The sequence below is a fragment of the Corvus brachyrhynchos genome, unplaced genomic scaffold (genome assembly GCF_000691975.1).
Source record: "Corvus brachyrhynchos isolate BGI_N302 unplaced genomic scaffold, ASM69197v1 scaffold910, whole genome shotgun sequence".
Lineage (NCBI taxonomy): Eukaryota > Metazoa > Chordata > Aves > Passeriformes > Corvidae > Corvus > Corvus brachyrhynchos.
This window is the reverse complement of record NW_008235730.1, coordinates 449695-465856: the sequence shown is the minus strand read 5'-3', so window position 1 is coordinate 465856 and position 16162 is coordinate 449695. Positions and strand designations below refer to the sequence as shown.

At 43.5% G+C, this 16162-nt stretch overlaps 1 protein-coding gene across 1 annotated transcript in view; it reads left to right on the top strand.

The window, feature by feature from the left end:
* The window catches only part of ATRN (attractin), a 142892-nt gene that overhangs the window by 32676 nt on the left and 94054 nt on the right, over nucleotides 1-16162 (top strand). The window contains exons 4-9 of the mRNA XM_008631833.2: nucleotides 726-839; nucleotides 9579-9707; nucleotides 11601-11806; nucleotides 12781-12949; nucleotides 14284-14374; nucleotides 15503-15746. Coding sequence (XP_008630055.2) covers nucleotides 726-839; nucleotides 9579-9707; nucleotides 11601-11806; nucleotides 12781-12949; nucleotides 14284-14374; nucleotides 15503-15746 — 953 coding nt within the window. The remainder of the gene's footprint in view (nucleotides 1-725; nucleotides 840-9578; nucleotides 9708-11600; nucleotides 11807-12780; nucleotides 12950-14283; nucleotides 14375-15502; nucleotides 15747-16162) is intronic.

Here is a 16162-nt window from a genome sequence, read left to right as displayed (position 1 = left end):
GGGGATTGTCCCCCGGGAGAGGGGAAGGAGCCAGGGAGAGCTGCGAGCCCCTTGCAGGGCCTAAAGGGGCTCCAGGAGAGCTGCAGAGGGACCTTTGGCTTGTTTGGACAGTGGCTGAGGTCACTTGGTTTGTTCAGCCTGGAGAAGACTGAGGAGACCTCAGGACTTCGTTCTGAGGCATAGAGGGGGCTGACACAGATCTCTCTGTGGCCAGGGACAGGACCCAAGGGAATCACTTGAAGCTGTGTCAGGGGAGGTTTAGTTTGGATATCAGGACAAGGTTCTTTCCCCAGAGGGTGGTCAGACACTGAACAAACTCTCCAGGGAATGGTCACAGCCCCAAGGCTGCCCGAGCTCTGGGAGATTTGGACAATGCACTCAAGCACAGGGTGGGATTGTTGGGGTGTCCTGTGCAGGACCAGGAGTTGGACTCAGTGATCCTTGTCAGTCCTTTCCAATTCAGCATATTCTGTGATTCTGTGATCTCTACTGCACAATAGGACACAGTTTCTGACCATAAAGAACTTTTTGCTTAATACCAGGGGAGCCGCACAATAAAAAAAAACCGGAGCCACAGCATGTTTAATGCACCTACAGTTACACCAAGTCACTCAGTTTTAGTCTTGTCTGGACCAGAGCTCCACACCAGTGGAGTACTGTGAAGGGATTTTGCCCTGTGTGTTGAGTGGCTAATTACAATATTTATTTTTTTTTCTTCTTTACAGGCCAAACACAATCCTCAGGCTTCGATTCAATCACTTTGCCACAGAGTGCAGTTGGGACCACTTGTATGTGTATGATGGAGACTCAATTTATGCTCCCTTACTGGCAGCTTTTAGGTAAGTTCCCCTTGGTGAGACTGTTAACTGTAGCCAGTGGTATTTTCTTAAAATAGAGTCTGACTTAAGTATGGCTTCTAACATTGTAAACATGATCCAGTAATCCAAATGTATAACACTGCAAGTGCAGCACATATAGCCAGTGTCCTTTTGTGCACTGTTTGTCAGCATAAACAATTAAGGAGTTGTTTTTCGCTTTTACAATGAACAAGTCATGTCACTGCTCTGTAGCATGTAAGTATTATGTTTTCTTTTCCAAATCCTGATTCTTTGAGAGACAAAAAAATTATTGTCATCTGTCTGGGCTAGAGATGATTTGGTGTGCAGGCTCCTTTGAGAGGAGAAAACTGCCCCTTTTATGAGTTTGAACATGATTTAGGAGTTAAACTTGTAGTGTGTCAGTGCAGACAGAAGGGCAAAAGCCAGCTAATGTTGTAGACATGGAGGTCTCATGGAATTATGTGTATCTTTTACGTACCTTAAACTTTAAACTTTTAAACTATTTGGAACATGTTCAGGAACAACAACGATGGATCAACCTTGTAAAAACAGAATCACAGGATCGTTTGGGTTGGGAGGGACCTTAAAGCTCATTCAGTGCCACCCCCTGCCATGGCAGGGACACCTCCCACTGTCCCCGGCTGCTCCAAGCCCCAATGTCCAGCCTGGCCACTTCCAGGGATCCAGGGGCAGCCCCAGCTGCTCTGGGCACCCTGTATCAGGACCTCACTACCCTCACAAGGAATTGGGATCCTTCCCAATATCCCATCCGTCCCTGCCCTCTGGCAGTGGGAAGCCATTCCCTGTGTCCTGTCCCTCCATCCCATGTCAAATGTTCCTCTCCAGCTCTTGATGTGTAAAAGTATCCATTCTGCCAATAGGTTACAGGTATTTGGCTTGTGATGAGAGATCAGTGTGGATGCTGGTGAACAATCGACATTTCATGCTGAGACCTAAATGTAACTTGTGCATTTCTGTATTTCAGTCTCATAGTCACACCACCACCCTATGCTTTTTATTCTTTAAACTGAAATTAGGAAAATAATCCTAAGTTATCTATGGAAAAAACTAATGGTTCCCCTGGGACTCTGCTTGTTCCAAGTGGCTGCGTAACTATTTCCAGAATTAACCTGCTGCTGGGCTTCCTCTCATTTGTGAAATAAAGATCTAAAAATACTTTGTGTTTGTTCTAGAAAATCTTTGTAGTGTCTATGAGAGAAGATCAACAGAGGAACAAAAGTTGATAAAAATTTAAACCACCACATGTGGTTTTTTGGTCTTCAACTGCAAGTGTAGAGTTGTTTTGGAGTGAAAGAATGTTTCCCATAAAGCTTCAGACTAACGTGAGGTCAAAAAGGACACGTCATTTGAAGAAGAAACAACCTTCTCTCTCCTAAAATCCTCCAAAAACCTGGCAATGCCACCTGGAAGTGCTCTCTTGGTATCATGCCCTGATTGATGTGCAGGAAGAGGAGGAAATGTCATCTTGACCCAAAGTCATTTTGTTCTAATCAAGCTATTTTTTAATACACTGGTGAAAAGGTGAAATGATGATGATTTGTGCCTGCCGTTTCTTGTGTGCTTTCCAAAAATTAATAGGCTTTTAAAACTGAAGTTATAAGTAGTTCACAGTACAGTTATGCTGTAGTTTACCATCACACAGTTATGGTTCAGACTGGGAAATCTTCTGTAAATCAGGAAGCCTGGGCCTGAGGACAAGCAGACGTGAGCTTAGTACAATAATGTTTTTGAGGTAGGGGAAAAAAAAAATCCAATTTTTAAAAAAATTGCTTCTTTAGATGGCGTTTGAATTTAACCTCATTAGCACTGAGCTGTGGTGTTCAGTAATCCAAGTTCAGGAAATGGCAGATGCTTCTCATTTTGGTGAGGTACCAGAAAGCATCTGGTGAAAAACACCTTTCTCTAATACAAAATGAATGCACTGGAGTTTTTTAAGGGCAGTGTTCATGTTTTCTCAATTTACTTGGGTTATATTAAATTTATTATTACCATAACTATATTTCCTTGTTCGTGATTTTTTGCACCCTGCCAGGAGATTTGCAAGATTGAGCTTTGTACGGTTGGACCCTGTAAACTTTCAGGGTTTGTTGACAAACACTAGAAATTCCTTCCTCTCTGAACTCAGTTTTTGTTCCCTCCCTGGCTTTTTACAGCAGTTCCCTGAGCCTTCACTTCCTTCACTGCTCTCATTTGTTTTCTTGACCTTCTGATGCTTATTTATGTTTGTTCACAAGATGATATTTATCCTGAATATATATCTATCTTGTATATATGTAAGATGATCTTGGAAATCCTCGGCACTGGATTATAGGGAAGCTTTAAATTGGTTTTAGCAGTTTTTAACAGCAATAAATATTTGCATAATGGCAACATTTACACAGTTCAAGTGTCTGCACAGACTAAACTCCTGGTAGTCTGAGAGCCCCCAGAGCTGCCTGGTCCTGCACATTATGCTTTTTTTTATTAAACAGCATTAAAAATATCTTTGCTGGTTTATATTTGTGATCATGGGCACAATGAGACTGTGTAAACGTGCTGCTTCAAAAATGCAATCCAAGAACATGGAAACAAATGCAGCATGTTTGCCAGCACTGATGAAGAAATCTGAATTAGATAAACTCCACTCAGCACCTGTGAACTTTGTTGGTTTTGTTAACTTTACACCACATTAAACATTTACCAGAGCTGGTTTTGCACCTTTGTTTTAATTTTGCTGTGGTTGGCAGGGGGTGTTTTCCTCATCAAACCCAGTTGTTCTTGTGCAAGACCTTTGGCAATGGCCCAGAAGCTCCTGGTGGTTGCTATCAGGTGCCAGATAGATGGTCATGTGAGCCCTTGTTCCCTCAGGAAACAGGATCAGCTCCCCATCCTTTTGTTACTTGCTGGCTAATATGGCACTTGAGCGCCCAAATTTGAGTGTAGGGTTGAGTTGGGTTGGAAGGGTCTGATCTGTCTCTCAAAGTAGGGCGACAGTCAGAGCCCTTTGCTCAAGACTTCGTCCAGTCAAGGTGTGAATTTATCTTTAGGATGGAGATCTCGTTGATCCTCTGGGTCAGTGGTCCAGAGATTGGTGTTAAAAAATAAAAAGAATGGTAAAAAATGAATCTAATACTAATGTCTAGTCACAATATCTTGCTGCAACCTGTGTGTGTGGCCTCCTGTCCTTTTCTTGTGAACCGCTGGTATTCCCTTCTCTCTGATCTTTCCTGGGGTAGTTGAGGTCTGAAATTGGATTTCACCCTTCTTCAGCCATCTCTCCTTGAAGGTAAAGACACCTCACTCCTTCTACCTCTCCTTGTACATAGATCATATGGTTGACCTGCCTCTATTTTTTCCTACTATTCCCTCAATTGTTTGCCAGAAATTGTAACTGACCTTGCTGCCATGGGAACGTGTATCCAGCTTGGGGGCCTCCAACAGCAGCAGGATGTGGAGCTGCCAGAGCAAGTCCAGAGGAGGCCACGGAGATGCTCCAAGGGCTGGAGCTCCTCTGCCATTGACACAGGCTGGGAGAGCTGGGTGTGTTCCCCTGGAGAAGAGAAAGTTTCAGGGGGACCTCAGAACCCCTACCAGTGCCTAAAAGGGCTCATGAGAGCTGGAGAAGGACTTTGGACAAGGGCCTGGAGTGAGAGGACAAGGGAGAATGCCTTCCCACTGCCAGAGGACAGGATTAGATGAGATATTGGGAAGGCATTGTTCCCTGTGAGGGTGGGAGGCCCTGGCACAGGGTGCCCAGAGAAGCTGTGGCTGCCCCTGGATCCCTGGCAGTGCCGAAGGCCAGGCTGGACTTTGGGGTTTGGAGCAGCCTGGGACAGTGGGAGCTGTCCCTGCCCATGGCAGGAATTGGAATGAGATGATCCTTAAGGTCTCTTCCAACTTAAACTGTTCCATGATTCTGTGCTAACAACAGTCATGTAAGAACTGAGGAGGTTTTTTTTGGGCAAAGCCCCTAATCTGGAGGGTTCTGCAGGTGGACAGGCTTCCCTGTGGTGGTGCTGCAGCAGCTGGGTCTGTGTATAATGCAAAAAGGGAAGAAGGTTTCAAGAAAGATTGTACTTTGAGGTGCTGCCAGCTCTATAATGAATCTATCATCTATTTTTTTAGTAAGTCTTGTTGCAATGACTTTGTTTCCTTAAAAGTCCATGTTTGGGAGTCATCTTGCTTCATTTCAGACAATAAATTTGAGATGTCTCCTTGTATTCTCCTCCCTCCTTTTAAATTTTTTTTTCCTATTGTTTTATTTTTAGTCATCTGTAATTTCTGTTTTTAGTTTGTTTAGTTTTACTCTTGTAGTTCTGAGTATAGATGAGATGCATGGACTGGTTTTTAGTAACAGAAATCTTGCCATTTTGTGTACATGTGTGTCCAGATAGATCAAAGTATTTAAAAATTAGGATAATTGGATTTTGATGGATTGCAAAGCTTATTTTTCAGTATCATCTTTATCCTTTTACTCCTCCGTGACCTCTGCTCTGTGTTTTCTCTCTTTCCTTTTGTGACTCCCAATTTTGCTTGTTTTCTGCCCAGTAAAATGTCTCATACTTCTGATCTCTAACAGGTTGTGTCTCAGGAGGAAATGAGGAATATACCAGTACTGTGATACTCACATAGCAAATCCAGGAAAAGTAATAGAGGAGGTGCCCTTTGTTTTATATTATTCTGGTTTTTCAACGGTCTAGGGCAAAGAACAGGGCAGTGTGTGCAGGGCAATGGAGAAGTTGGGTCTCCTGGACATAATTGTGGACTTCAGTACTTGAAGTGAGCCTCCATATTGAGTTGGAGAGAGACTTTGGACAAGAGCATGGAGTGACAGTACAAGGAGGAATGGCTTCCTACTGACAGAGAGCGGGCCTAGATGGGATATTGGGAAGGAATTGTTCCCTGTGAGGGTGGGCAGGCCCTAGCACAGGGTGCCCAGAGCAGCTGTGGCTGCCCCTGGATCCCTGGCAGTGTCCAAGGCCAGGTTGGACGGGGCTTGGAGCAGCCTGGGACAGTGGGAGGTGTCTGTGCCCACGGCACGGGGCTGGAGCAAGATGATCTTTAAAGTTTCTTCCAACCCAGGCCATTCTGTGTTTCGTTGATTCTGTGATACTGTTTTATTTTCTGCCACTGACTTCACAAATCCATCTTACAGAAAATAGATGTTCTTTCAGTGCAAAGCAGAGGTTTGCCTTTCTCTGGGTGTCACTGGGCAGCTGAGCTGAGTAGGAGTGTTTATTTGCTTTGGAGTAGAGATGGTTGCAAAATGTTTTGAAACCTTATGAAAGGAAATAAAAGCAAAGTGTTGTGAAACATGCTAATCGTGGCCAGAGTTGCTCAGAGATTCTGGATCATAATTTAAAGGAAGTTTTGCGTAATCCTTTATCATTCTGATTCTGCGTATTGGATTCTTCTTCATGGCAGATGTCAATTCTGTTTGTGCGTCTGTTTATTCCATATGATGCTGGCAGCATTCTTGTCAAACAAATCCCAGATTTGAGATTTGTGATTTCTGTGATAGTCCTTTCATTGGAAAGATTATTGAAGGGAATTTTTGTCTTGCCTTCCATCTATTTTGCCCTGTAATATCAGTGATAAGTGCTGAAGAAGAAACCAGAACAAAGACATTTTTTCCTTGTCCCTGACCTGCAGTTTTCCTTACCCAAATTATTTTCAAATGTCTGTTTTCCCGTGGTGGGGGTATAGTGTCCTACAGTTTCCATTACAAAGGAATCTTATGAACCAAACAAAAGTTTGTTAGGCTTTTTGTTCTTTGGTTTTATGGGAGATGGTCTTCTGGGAGAGATAAACTTCGGAAGTCTCAAATGTTGAGAATGAAACAAGGCACCTCTTCCAGAGAGAGGAAAATAGAATTAATTTTGCCTTTTAATCCCATATCCTTGAGAAGCAAATGAGCAGCGGGGGGAAATCCGGCTTTCTCATAAGGAAATATTTATTGAACTGCATATCTGCAGATGTGCTGGAGGTGTTTAGCCAAAATGTGGGATCAGGTTCCAGTGATTTTATGGCGTGTTAGTAAAATGTCCACTGTAAGACTTGTTGTGCAGGAAGGGCTGTTGTGCAGTTTGCAGTGTGATCCCATTGTAGGTTGCTCATTCATCTGCTGGTTTTGGTGCAAATACCCCAAAATCTGTAGCAAAAAGGATCGCTGGGTGTCTGTTCTATTCTTGGAGCACACCATTGTATTGTACTGTGGGGACAGAAAAATTCAGGTCACCAAAAAATGCTTTCCAGGTGGTATTAATGGATGCTGTGGATAGATGGGAGTGATTTCCTTGAGTGGATAAACTCATTTACTCTGTCCTAGGAAACTGTCTTCAACTGCATTTCTATTCTAAATAGATGTGGAAAGAGGAAAAGTAAGATCTTTTCGGGGGAGAAATTCTTTTCATCATTGCTTTTTAGTTGATGGTGGCCTTGGATACTCAGGAGTTGCAGGGCATGGGACAAGGCTCAGCTGTTTTCCCAGGAAAGCAGCTGGAGCTGCCTCTGGTTCCCTGCCCGAAACACTCCACTCTGCGACTTGAAGTCTCTACTTGTCACAAAGCTTCAACTTTGCCTTTGAAAATGGAAGTGAGGCTGAGGAAAGACGGATCTGTACAGGAAAATAGCAGCTGACTGTGAATAGAGGGTGGTAGGCAATGTGCTGTGCATGGATAAAGGCTTTTAAAAACATAAATTCAATAGACTTTGAATTTGTGCCAGCTTTGATGCCTGTTGTATGAGAGAGGAATTAACTTTTTCATTTTTTTAATTGTCAGGCTTCTGTTAAATGAAGAATAAACATTCCCTTTTAGATACAAAGTATTTAGTGCAATAGGTAAATAGGTAGTAGTTACTTTTTTCAAAGCTCATTGAGTCTCCTTGTCAGTTTACTACAATTATTTTGACAAACCATTGTATAAATCTGTAGTGTGTCCAGTCTGGAATACTGTAGATAGTCTTGCCCACCATCTTTGCTTCTCTCTGCCACTCCTGGAAAATGAAAAGGCTGTAGGATCTCAGAGAACCTGGAAGGGTGAGAGAAACATCCAAGGCGTCCAGAAGTGTGAAGCAAAGAATGAGGTGGGAGTTGGGAGTGTGCCAGACTTCTAGGATAGAAAAGACAACAAATGTGGATGTGATGAGTCAGGTGGAGCTTATAAAAGAAGAGATGACAGGAAGATGTGGTGCAGTTGACGTGCCTGAGGGGTGAGATTGCATCCAGAGGGACCTGGACAGGCCCAAGGAGCAGCACCTCCTGAGGTAGGAACCTCATGGGGTTCAACAAGGTCAAGTGCAAGGTCCGGTATCAGATTGGAGCAGTCTCGAGTACCAGAAGAGACTGGGGGATGGAGGGATTGAGAGCAGCCTTGGGGAGAAGGACTTGGGGATGCTGGTGGGTAAGAGACTGGATGTGCCCTGGCCTTGTGAGCTGGGGCCGAGAATGCCCCCTGTGCCCTTGGCTGATCCCAGAGTGGGCAGCAGGGGAGGGGGATTCTGCCCCTGAGCCCCCTCAGGTGAGAGCCCACCTGCAGAGCTGCCCCAGCCCTGGGGCCAAGAGCAGAAGGACGTGGGCTCTTCATTCCTGCATCACCATGGAGTGAGTGATGCTCCAGGGCTGGAGCCCCTCTGCTCTGGATCAGGCTGGGAGAGCTGGGAATGTTCCCCTGGAGAAGGGAAGGAGCCAGAGAGAGCTGCGAGCCCCTTGCAGGGCCTAAAGGGGCTCCAGGAGAGCTGGAGAGGGACTGGGGCCAAGGCCTGGAGGGACAGGAGGCAGGGAATGGCTTCCCAGTGGGAAAGGGCAGGGATGGATGGGATGTTGGGAAGGAATTGCTGGCTGGGAGGGTGGGGAGCCCCTGGCACAGGGTGCCCAGAGCAGGTATGGCTGTCCCTGGATCCCTGGAAATGTTCAAGGCCAGGTTAGATGGGACTTGGAACACCCTGGTCTAGTGGAAGGTTTCCCTGCCCATGGCAGTGGGTGAAGTAAGATGAGCTTTAAGTCTCTGGTTTAAGCTTCTAATGCAAACCAGTCTGTGATTCTATGACTGACTGCTCTTATTTCTCATAGAAAAGGAACCCGAGAGGCAGCAAGTCAAAAATGAGTAGAATAATCCTTTCTCTGTTGTTGTGGACTTAAATTGTTAACCTTACTGCTGCAGATTTTTTCAGGTGAAAAGCATATAAATTATTAAGAAAGGAATTGGATAGAAGCATGGATGAATGGTTTATTTAACTGTGCTGACTTGGGTGCATTCTCCAGGTCTAAGCATCTGAACTGAATGTCTGGAAGCTGGATTACGCATCAACAAAATGCTCTGTACTTGCTTGATTTGTCGCAACCTTTCCCAATCATTTTTGTAGCCCACAGTCAGGAGGAAATCTGGGCTCAGCAGACCTTTAGTTTGACTTTGTAATACAGATTTTATTCTTTTGGGACACATTAATTTCTGTTTCCAAACATGCCACCTTGTTTTATGAATCGGACCTGCTTAATTCATTGCTGAGTAACAAGGGAGGGAAAGGTTCTTGATAGGGATCACTAAGATTCTAGATAGCTTCAGATTTTCTCAGGTTAAATACTTTCGATAGATACTTATTTATGATTCCACAAATTCATTATACTTCAAATAATGGAAGTATGTTGAGTTTCAATTATTTTATTAGTACTGGTGCATTTACTCTTGTTGCTTTGCTCCCTTTTATTTCTCTTCTAATACTGTTCTTTTACTTTTCCAGTGGTCTTATTGTTCCTGAGAAAGACAGCAATGAAACAGTACCCGAAGTTGTAGCTACTTCTGGATATGCTCTTCTACATTTCTTCAGTGATGCTGCCTATAATCTCACAGGGTTTAACATCACCTATAAGTAAGTGGCTCCACTCCACAGTGATGCTGCAAGTTGAGCAAAAGGAGATTTCTTCTTTTCTCACTTTTGTCTTGAAATAAACAATTGCCATTGAAGTGTGTAATTATGAGCAGACACCTGAAATTTGATTTTTATCTTTATTATACCCTTGCAACAGCTAATAAGTGGCATGTGCTCAATGTTACAACTTGTCAGTGTGGACAAATGTTTGCTCCAAGAGACATCGTATTACTTGTTTTATGTTATTAGATCAGTTTGATTGTATCTAATCAAGAAGAATTGATGTATTTTGTGCATGTCTGTGCTCTTTGTGCAGAGATACTTCTGCACAAACACACTTTTCCATCAGCCACACATTTCGCTTGAGACACTGGGCTGTACCTGCTCTTGAGGATCCTCATCCTTGGGATGCTCTTTCTTATTCAATCCCTGGATTGAATCCCTTAATCCGGTTTCTTTTTATTCTGGAATGGTTTTATATTCTTTCTTTCATATTCTGAATAGATGGGTGCTTTCTGTTCACTGACATGTATTTAGTCCTCATTGATGAGCTTTTTAAAAGTAATTCTGGTGTGCTCCCTAATTTTAGAAAGGTTTTATCTTGAAGTAAATGTATCGACATACTCACAGAGATGGAAGCTTTTGCTTCTCTAGGGATCATGAGCTTTGAAATCTTTTGCTCCTGCAGGTGCAAGTTATGTTTGTGCCACACTGGGAGATTTAACTTGGGAGTAACCTGCAGAAGGTCTCACCTCTTTCAGAAAAAACAGCTGGAAAAACAGTCACAACTGACTTTTTGCAAAAATTGAGTTTCTCTTAAAATGAGGAGCTTAGTTTTTGAGTATCAAGTCTCGGTGCTTTCATCCTTAGTAAGAACATAAATATGTGCTTAATAATGCACATAATAGTGAATTCTTTGAAAAATAGGGGGCATCCAGAACCCCCTGAAAGCTCCAGAAGAAGATGAGGAGCCTTTGCAAAGTTACTTGAATCAGAGGAGCTAAAGCAGCAGCATGCTCCAAGTCTGGCTGATTGCGTAAACCAGGACTCCATCTACTGCCAGCTGTTGGGTTTGCACCATTGCAATAAAATATTCTATCCAAGAACAATATTCTTTTAATTCTTCACTTTCTTCATAATTTCAAACAATTTTCAAGTGCTGTTTTGTGTTCTGGTTCTTAGGTTTCCTTGTTACATTTTTTTCAGCAATTAGATTAAATGGTACATTTGTTTCTTCTAACTGTCTTCATAGTTACTACTGGGTGTAGGTCCTCAACAAACACTTGTGAAATTATGTCTTGGAGCCAGTGACAGTGAGAATAATGGGTAGTAATCCCCAACTGTGAATTATACTGGTTGATACACCAGCAAAAACCGGAGTCTGGAAATTAATAGGATCTCAAAATTTGGACCTTTACCAAGGATGTATCTGGTTTTGCCTCAGCTACATTGCACATATTATAAAATCAGAAATTATTCAAAGCAGGCATGTCTTTGGCTTAGGTTTCATCTCCACTGTGTTCTCTTGGTAAGCAGATCCCAGAATAGCACCTGATTGTGAGCAGTTTAAGTATAAATTTCACAGACACCACAGCAGCCTTATACTTTGATTAAATTCCTCCCTTACTGTTGGGTGTTTTAAGGCAAGTAATTTGCCTTACAAATGGCTAAAAATCATTGATAATTTTCTCAGAGGAGCTGAGAGTTTAACTTGTGAAATGAAGCAGTTCTGTAGGAATAGAATACACATCTCTTCAGATCCATCACACCAGCTACCAGATGACAGTCTCTTGGTTTGTAATGATTTGTATTAACTTTGTTCAGCGTCACTCTTGCCTTTGTTAATAAGTCTTGGGGATCTGCTTCCTTCCTGACAAACTGCTCTGTCCCCAGTTTCAATATGTGTCCCAATAACTGCTCTGGCCGAGGGGAGTGCAAGCTCAACAGCAGCACCAGCGCTCTGCAGTGTGAGTGTGCCGCATACTGGAAGGGAGAAGCTTGTGACATCCCCTACTGCACCGAGGATTGCGGGGCCCCTGAGAGAGGCCAGTGCAACTTCAACGACTCTAAAGCGTGTGTGTGCTCTGCAGGCTGGCAAGGTGAGTGTCCTGGTGGGGATAGAGAACTTCGGGGATGCCTTTTCTATGTGTGGAACTGGAAATTTAATTGGGAGTACGTGGGAATGTTCTGCATGACAAGTATTAGCATTTTGACTAGGAACAGAGTATCTGCTTTTTAAATTTGAAAGATCACATTTCATTTGGAAGGATGGATATGCTGGAGAGGAGGTCACAGAGAGGCTCCAAGGGCTGGAGCCCCTCAGCTCTGGAGGCAGGCTGGGAGAGCTGGGGATGTTCACCTGAAGAAGGGAAGGCTCCAGGGAGAGCTGCGAGCCCCTTGCAGGGCCTAAAGGGGCTCCAGGAGAGCTGCAGAGGGACTGGGGACAAGGGCCCAGAGTGCCAGGACAAAGGGGAATGACTTTAAATTGAAACTGGGTTGTTTTAAATTAGACATAAGGAAGAAATTTTTTAAAGTGAGGGGAGGGGAGGCCCTGGCACAGAGCCCAGAGCAGCTGTGGCTGCCCCATCCCTGGAAGTGTCCAAGGCCAGGTTGGATGGGACTTGGAGCACCCTGGTCTAGTGGAAGGTTTCCCTGCCCATGGCAGGGGTTGGAAGGGAATCCTTCCAACCCAACCCAGTCTGTGAGTCTGTGTTTTCTTACAATTGCTTTTAAGAGCAACTTCGTCACCATCCAAAGCGGAACCAACCCGTGGTATGCAGGCATCACTTCAAACCTCATTCCTATGCATCTAAAGGAAATTTGAACCTGGTTGTCATAGCTGACCTGTTTGAACATGTAAAATGCCTTGTTCTCATGTCCAGCTGATCTGATCAGCCATGCCCAACTTGGCAATGATTTGGGCTGAACATACATTTTTCCTTTGTAAAGACCTACTGACATGTAAGAGTTAGTGTCATATTAAATGCAACCAGCTACAGCAATGGTAGGAGATAGACCTCCAGCTGGAATAAAGGCTTTGGAAAAAAAGAGTTTTTAAACCTTCTTTTCCCAGGTCCTGGCTGTTCGATTCCTCTTCCTGCAAACCAATCGTTTTGGACCCGGGAGGAGTACTCTCTTCCAAAACTTCCTAGAGCATCCCACAAAACCGTCATCCATGACAATAAAATGTGGATTGTTGGAGGCTATGTCTTCAATCATTCTGACTCTCAGAAGGTTTTAGCGTGAGTATACACCCAGATAATAAAAACTAAAGAGAGGAACTTAGATTTGAGAGCTAACTTTGCTTTGGTCTATGCTTCATCTCCAAGGGAAAACAACTGTAATAAAAACTAAGGCTCATGTTTGAGATGGGGGAAAATCTTGCTAAGGGGTGCTAATTTGGGAAAAGAAAAGCATAAGGTTCCTGATGTTCAGTGAATTTTTGATTCATCTGTGTCTGACAGCATTTAACTATTCCCTGTGTATTTCTGGGCCAGCTCCTAAATTATATCTGGCCTCATATTCAAAGAGGGTAGTTTGCTTCAGTGTTTTTAGCCCTTCCCTGTGTCATGTCTGTGTGACTTCAGAGTTTTGGGCTCCTTAATTAATGCATACTGATTACTCTGGATAGTTATCCATAGTGGATGGGATACCAAACAGGGAGTGGCATCAGGATGAGGACATTTATGCAATTGTTAGAGGAAATTTAACAGTGACTAAAATATCAAGTAATAATTGTGTGCTTCATGGAAATACTCCACTAAAAAAATGCAGCTTTTGTATTGTATTTGGGCAGATCCAGACAAAAGCTGGATTTTTTTCCAGGGATACTCGCATACCTCACTTGGATGAACCTAAGTGAGAGCTGTGTATTCTGCACTCACGTCCGGAGGTAATGGTTCTTATAGGGGAAGAGGAGCTGAAAACGCGCATTTAAATGTAGAACACTTGCTAGATGCACCCACAATTTACTCCTCCAAAGTCACACCTCGTTTTTTAATAGGATACCCTATGGCTTTGTTGAATGCTTTCTCAGAGATTATTTTATCTCACAAGGCTCTAAGCATGGCAAGTATAGTGCATTATTTTAGATAAAAAGCCACAAGCCATTTTCAGGGCAGAGGGCTTATGTTATTTCAAGCATGAATGGCAAAGACATAATTAAAAAGTGCTTTTTAAGCACTGGCAGATTTTTTTTGATCAAGTATTTGGAAATTACCTAAGTTTAGTGCAAAGTTTTCATACTGTTTTGAGGGAGAGGTGGTGTAGGTTATCACAGCTTAATAGGCAATACATTAGCTCTTGGGTTTGTATGGAAAAGAAAAGAGGGCAAAGGAAATCAATATGTGGATGTTGAGTAATAGAGCAGGCTCAACTGGATTTTTTTAACCCATAAGTAGTCTGTGTGAGCTTTGTGCATGCTGAAATCATGGCAGGATTTATTATTTTAGTAAATAATTATATCTAATATATTAAGTTGGTAGATAATTTTCCCCAAATCTTAGAAAGGACAAGCAATCATATTCTCAGCTTTAATGCCTATTCCTTGGAAAATAATTCCGTTTTTGTTACACAGGTATGATCTTATTTCTGAAGAGTGGCTTCCACTGAACAACTCTGTGAACACGGTAGAGATGAGATATGGTCATTCGTTGGCATTACACAAGGTAAGTTCAGTGTTCCAGACTCACTTCCCAGCTGTATCCCCTTCTTCTCTCCTGCTTCCCACCCCTTATCACAGATCAGTCTTGCTTTGGGAGAAGTGTTCCTCATTCAGCGGCTTGTCCACGCTTAGGCCAGGCTGTATACTTGTGCTCTAGGGAATCCTTGGATGGGTGTCCTAGGAAGTCTGTAGTGCTTCTGCCTGTGTGTTCCTCTTTGCCCTTTTTCCAGAGATTTTAAGGAGGACTGAGGTCAGTGAGTCCATAATTTCCTTCTTGCTGTCTGTGCTGACAAGACATGCCTGAGGCTGAGTTTGCTGGAGTTCAGCTGGTTCTCCAGCTGCCTTTTATGTAGATCACATAAATATTTTTATGAGCTCTGTTGTCCAAGACACCAAAGCAGAGCTGGGGAATTAGGGATTTTTGTTTCTTGCTCTGCAAGTAAACTTGTGAATCTAATGTTCCAGCATCTGACACAGCAAGCAGATTTGACTGTTTTTATCTCCTTTCTCACCTGTGTGCCTTGCTGTGAGTGAAGGCCATGTGAGAGCAGGATGGGAAAGTCTTTGGAAAGGAAATGAGCTGAGCCATTATTGACCTTTGAGTTTTGGAATGTTATTTAGCTCAAACAGTGCAGACCTGTACAAAACTTAATTATAAGTACTCGAAAAATGCCACACACTGCCATTCACAGACAGAGCACTTGAAGAACCTCAAAGGATGGAAATTCATCATGGAATCACAAAATTGTTTGGGTTGGAAGGCACCTTAAAGCTCATCTAGTCCCAACCACCTGCCATGGGCAGGGACACCTTCCATTATCCCAGGGTGCTCCAAGCCCTGTCCAACCTGGCCTTGAACCCTCCAGGGATGGGGCAGCCACAGCTGCTCTGGGCACCCTGTGCCAGGGCCTTATTACCCTCACAGGGAAGAATTTCTTTCCAATATCCCATCTAACCTGGTCCTCTGCCAGTGTAAAGCCATTCCCTGTGTCCTGTCACTCCAGGCCCTTGTCCACAGCCCCTCTCCAGGGGACTTTATTAAGTAGCTTCAGACCAGTAGCTTCATTCCTTACCAAGTAGCTGTTTCCTAAATGCTAAACTCCTTGGCTTTATTTTGTCTGACTTCTTTCAGGATAATATCTACATGTATGGTGGTAAGATAGATGCAACGGGGAACGTGAGCAGCCAGCTGTGGGTGTTCCACATTTCCAACCAGAGCTGGGCCCCGGTGACTCCGAAGGCCAAGGAGCAGTACGCCGTGGTTGGACACTCGGCTCACATCGTCACTCTGCAGGACAACAGCACCGTCATGCTCATCCTCTTTGGGCACTGCCCGCTCTATGGGTACATCAGCAATGTCCAGGAGTACAACCTGGGTGAGTGTGAGTGGGGCCCTCTGCCAGTCACTTGAAGTGTAAGAGTTGGTTTGAAAGTTATTTAAATTACTCATGTTCAGATAGCAAAACACAGGCAAATGTGTTGTCCTCCTCCTGTTTGTATTTACAAGAAGTTGAACCTAATGTATTTGTATAACCCAGTGAGCAGGCAGCCACGTGACTCCAGCTTTAATACACAGTGTTAGGTCCCAAAGACATAAAGCTGTAATTGAGAGACTAAGCAGGACAACTGGGGGGCAATTGAGATTAATTTTCCTCTCTCCCTCTGAAAAAAACCCCCCACTTCTGTAGTTATTTTTTAATTCTGGAATTATAATAATGGCTGTAACAATTCAGACCAAATATCTGCTTAATACCTGATACTCATGTCCCCAGCAGCAGATGCTTAGGGAAAG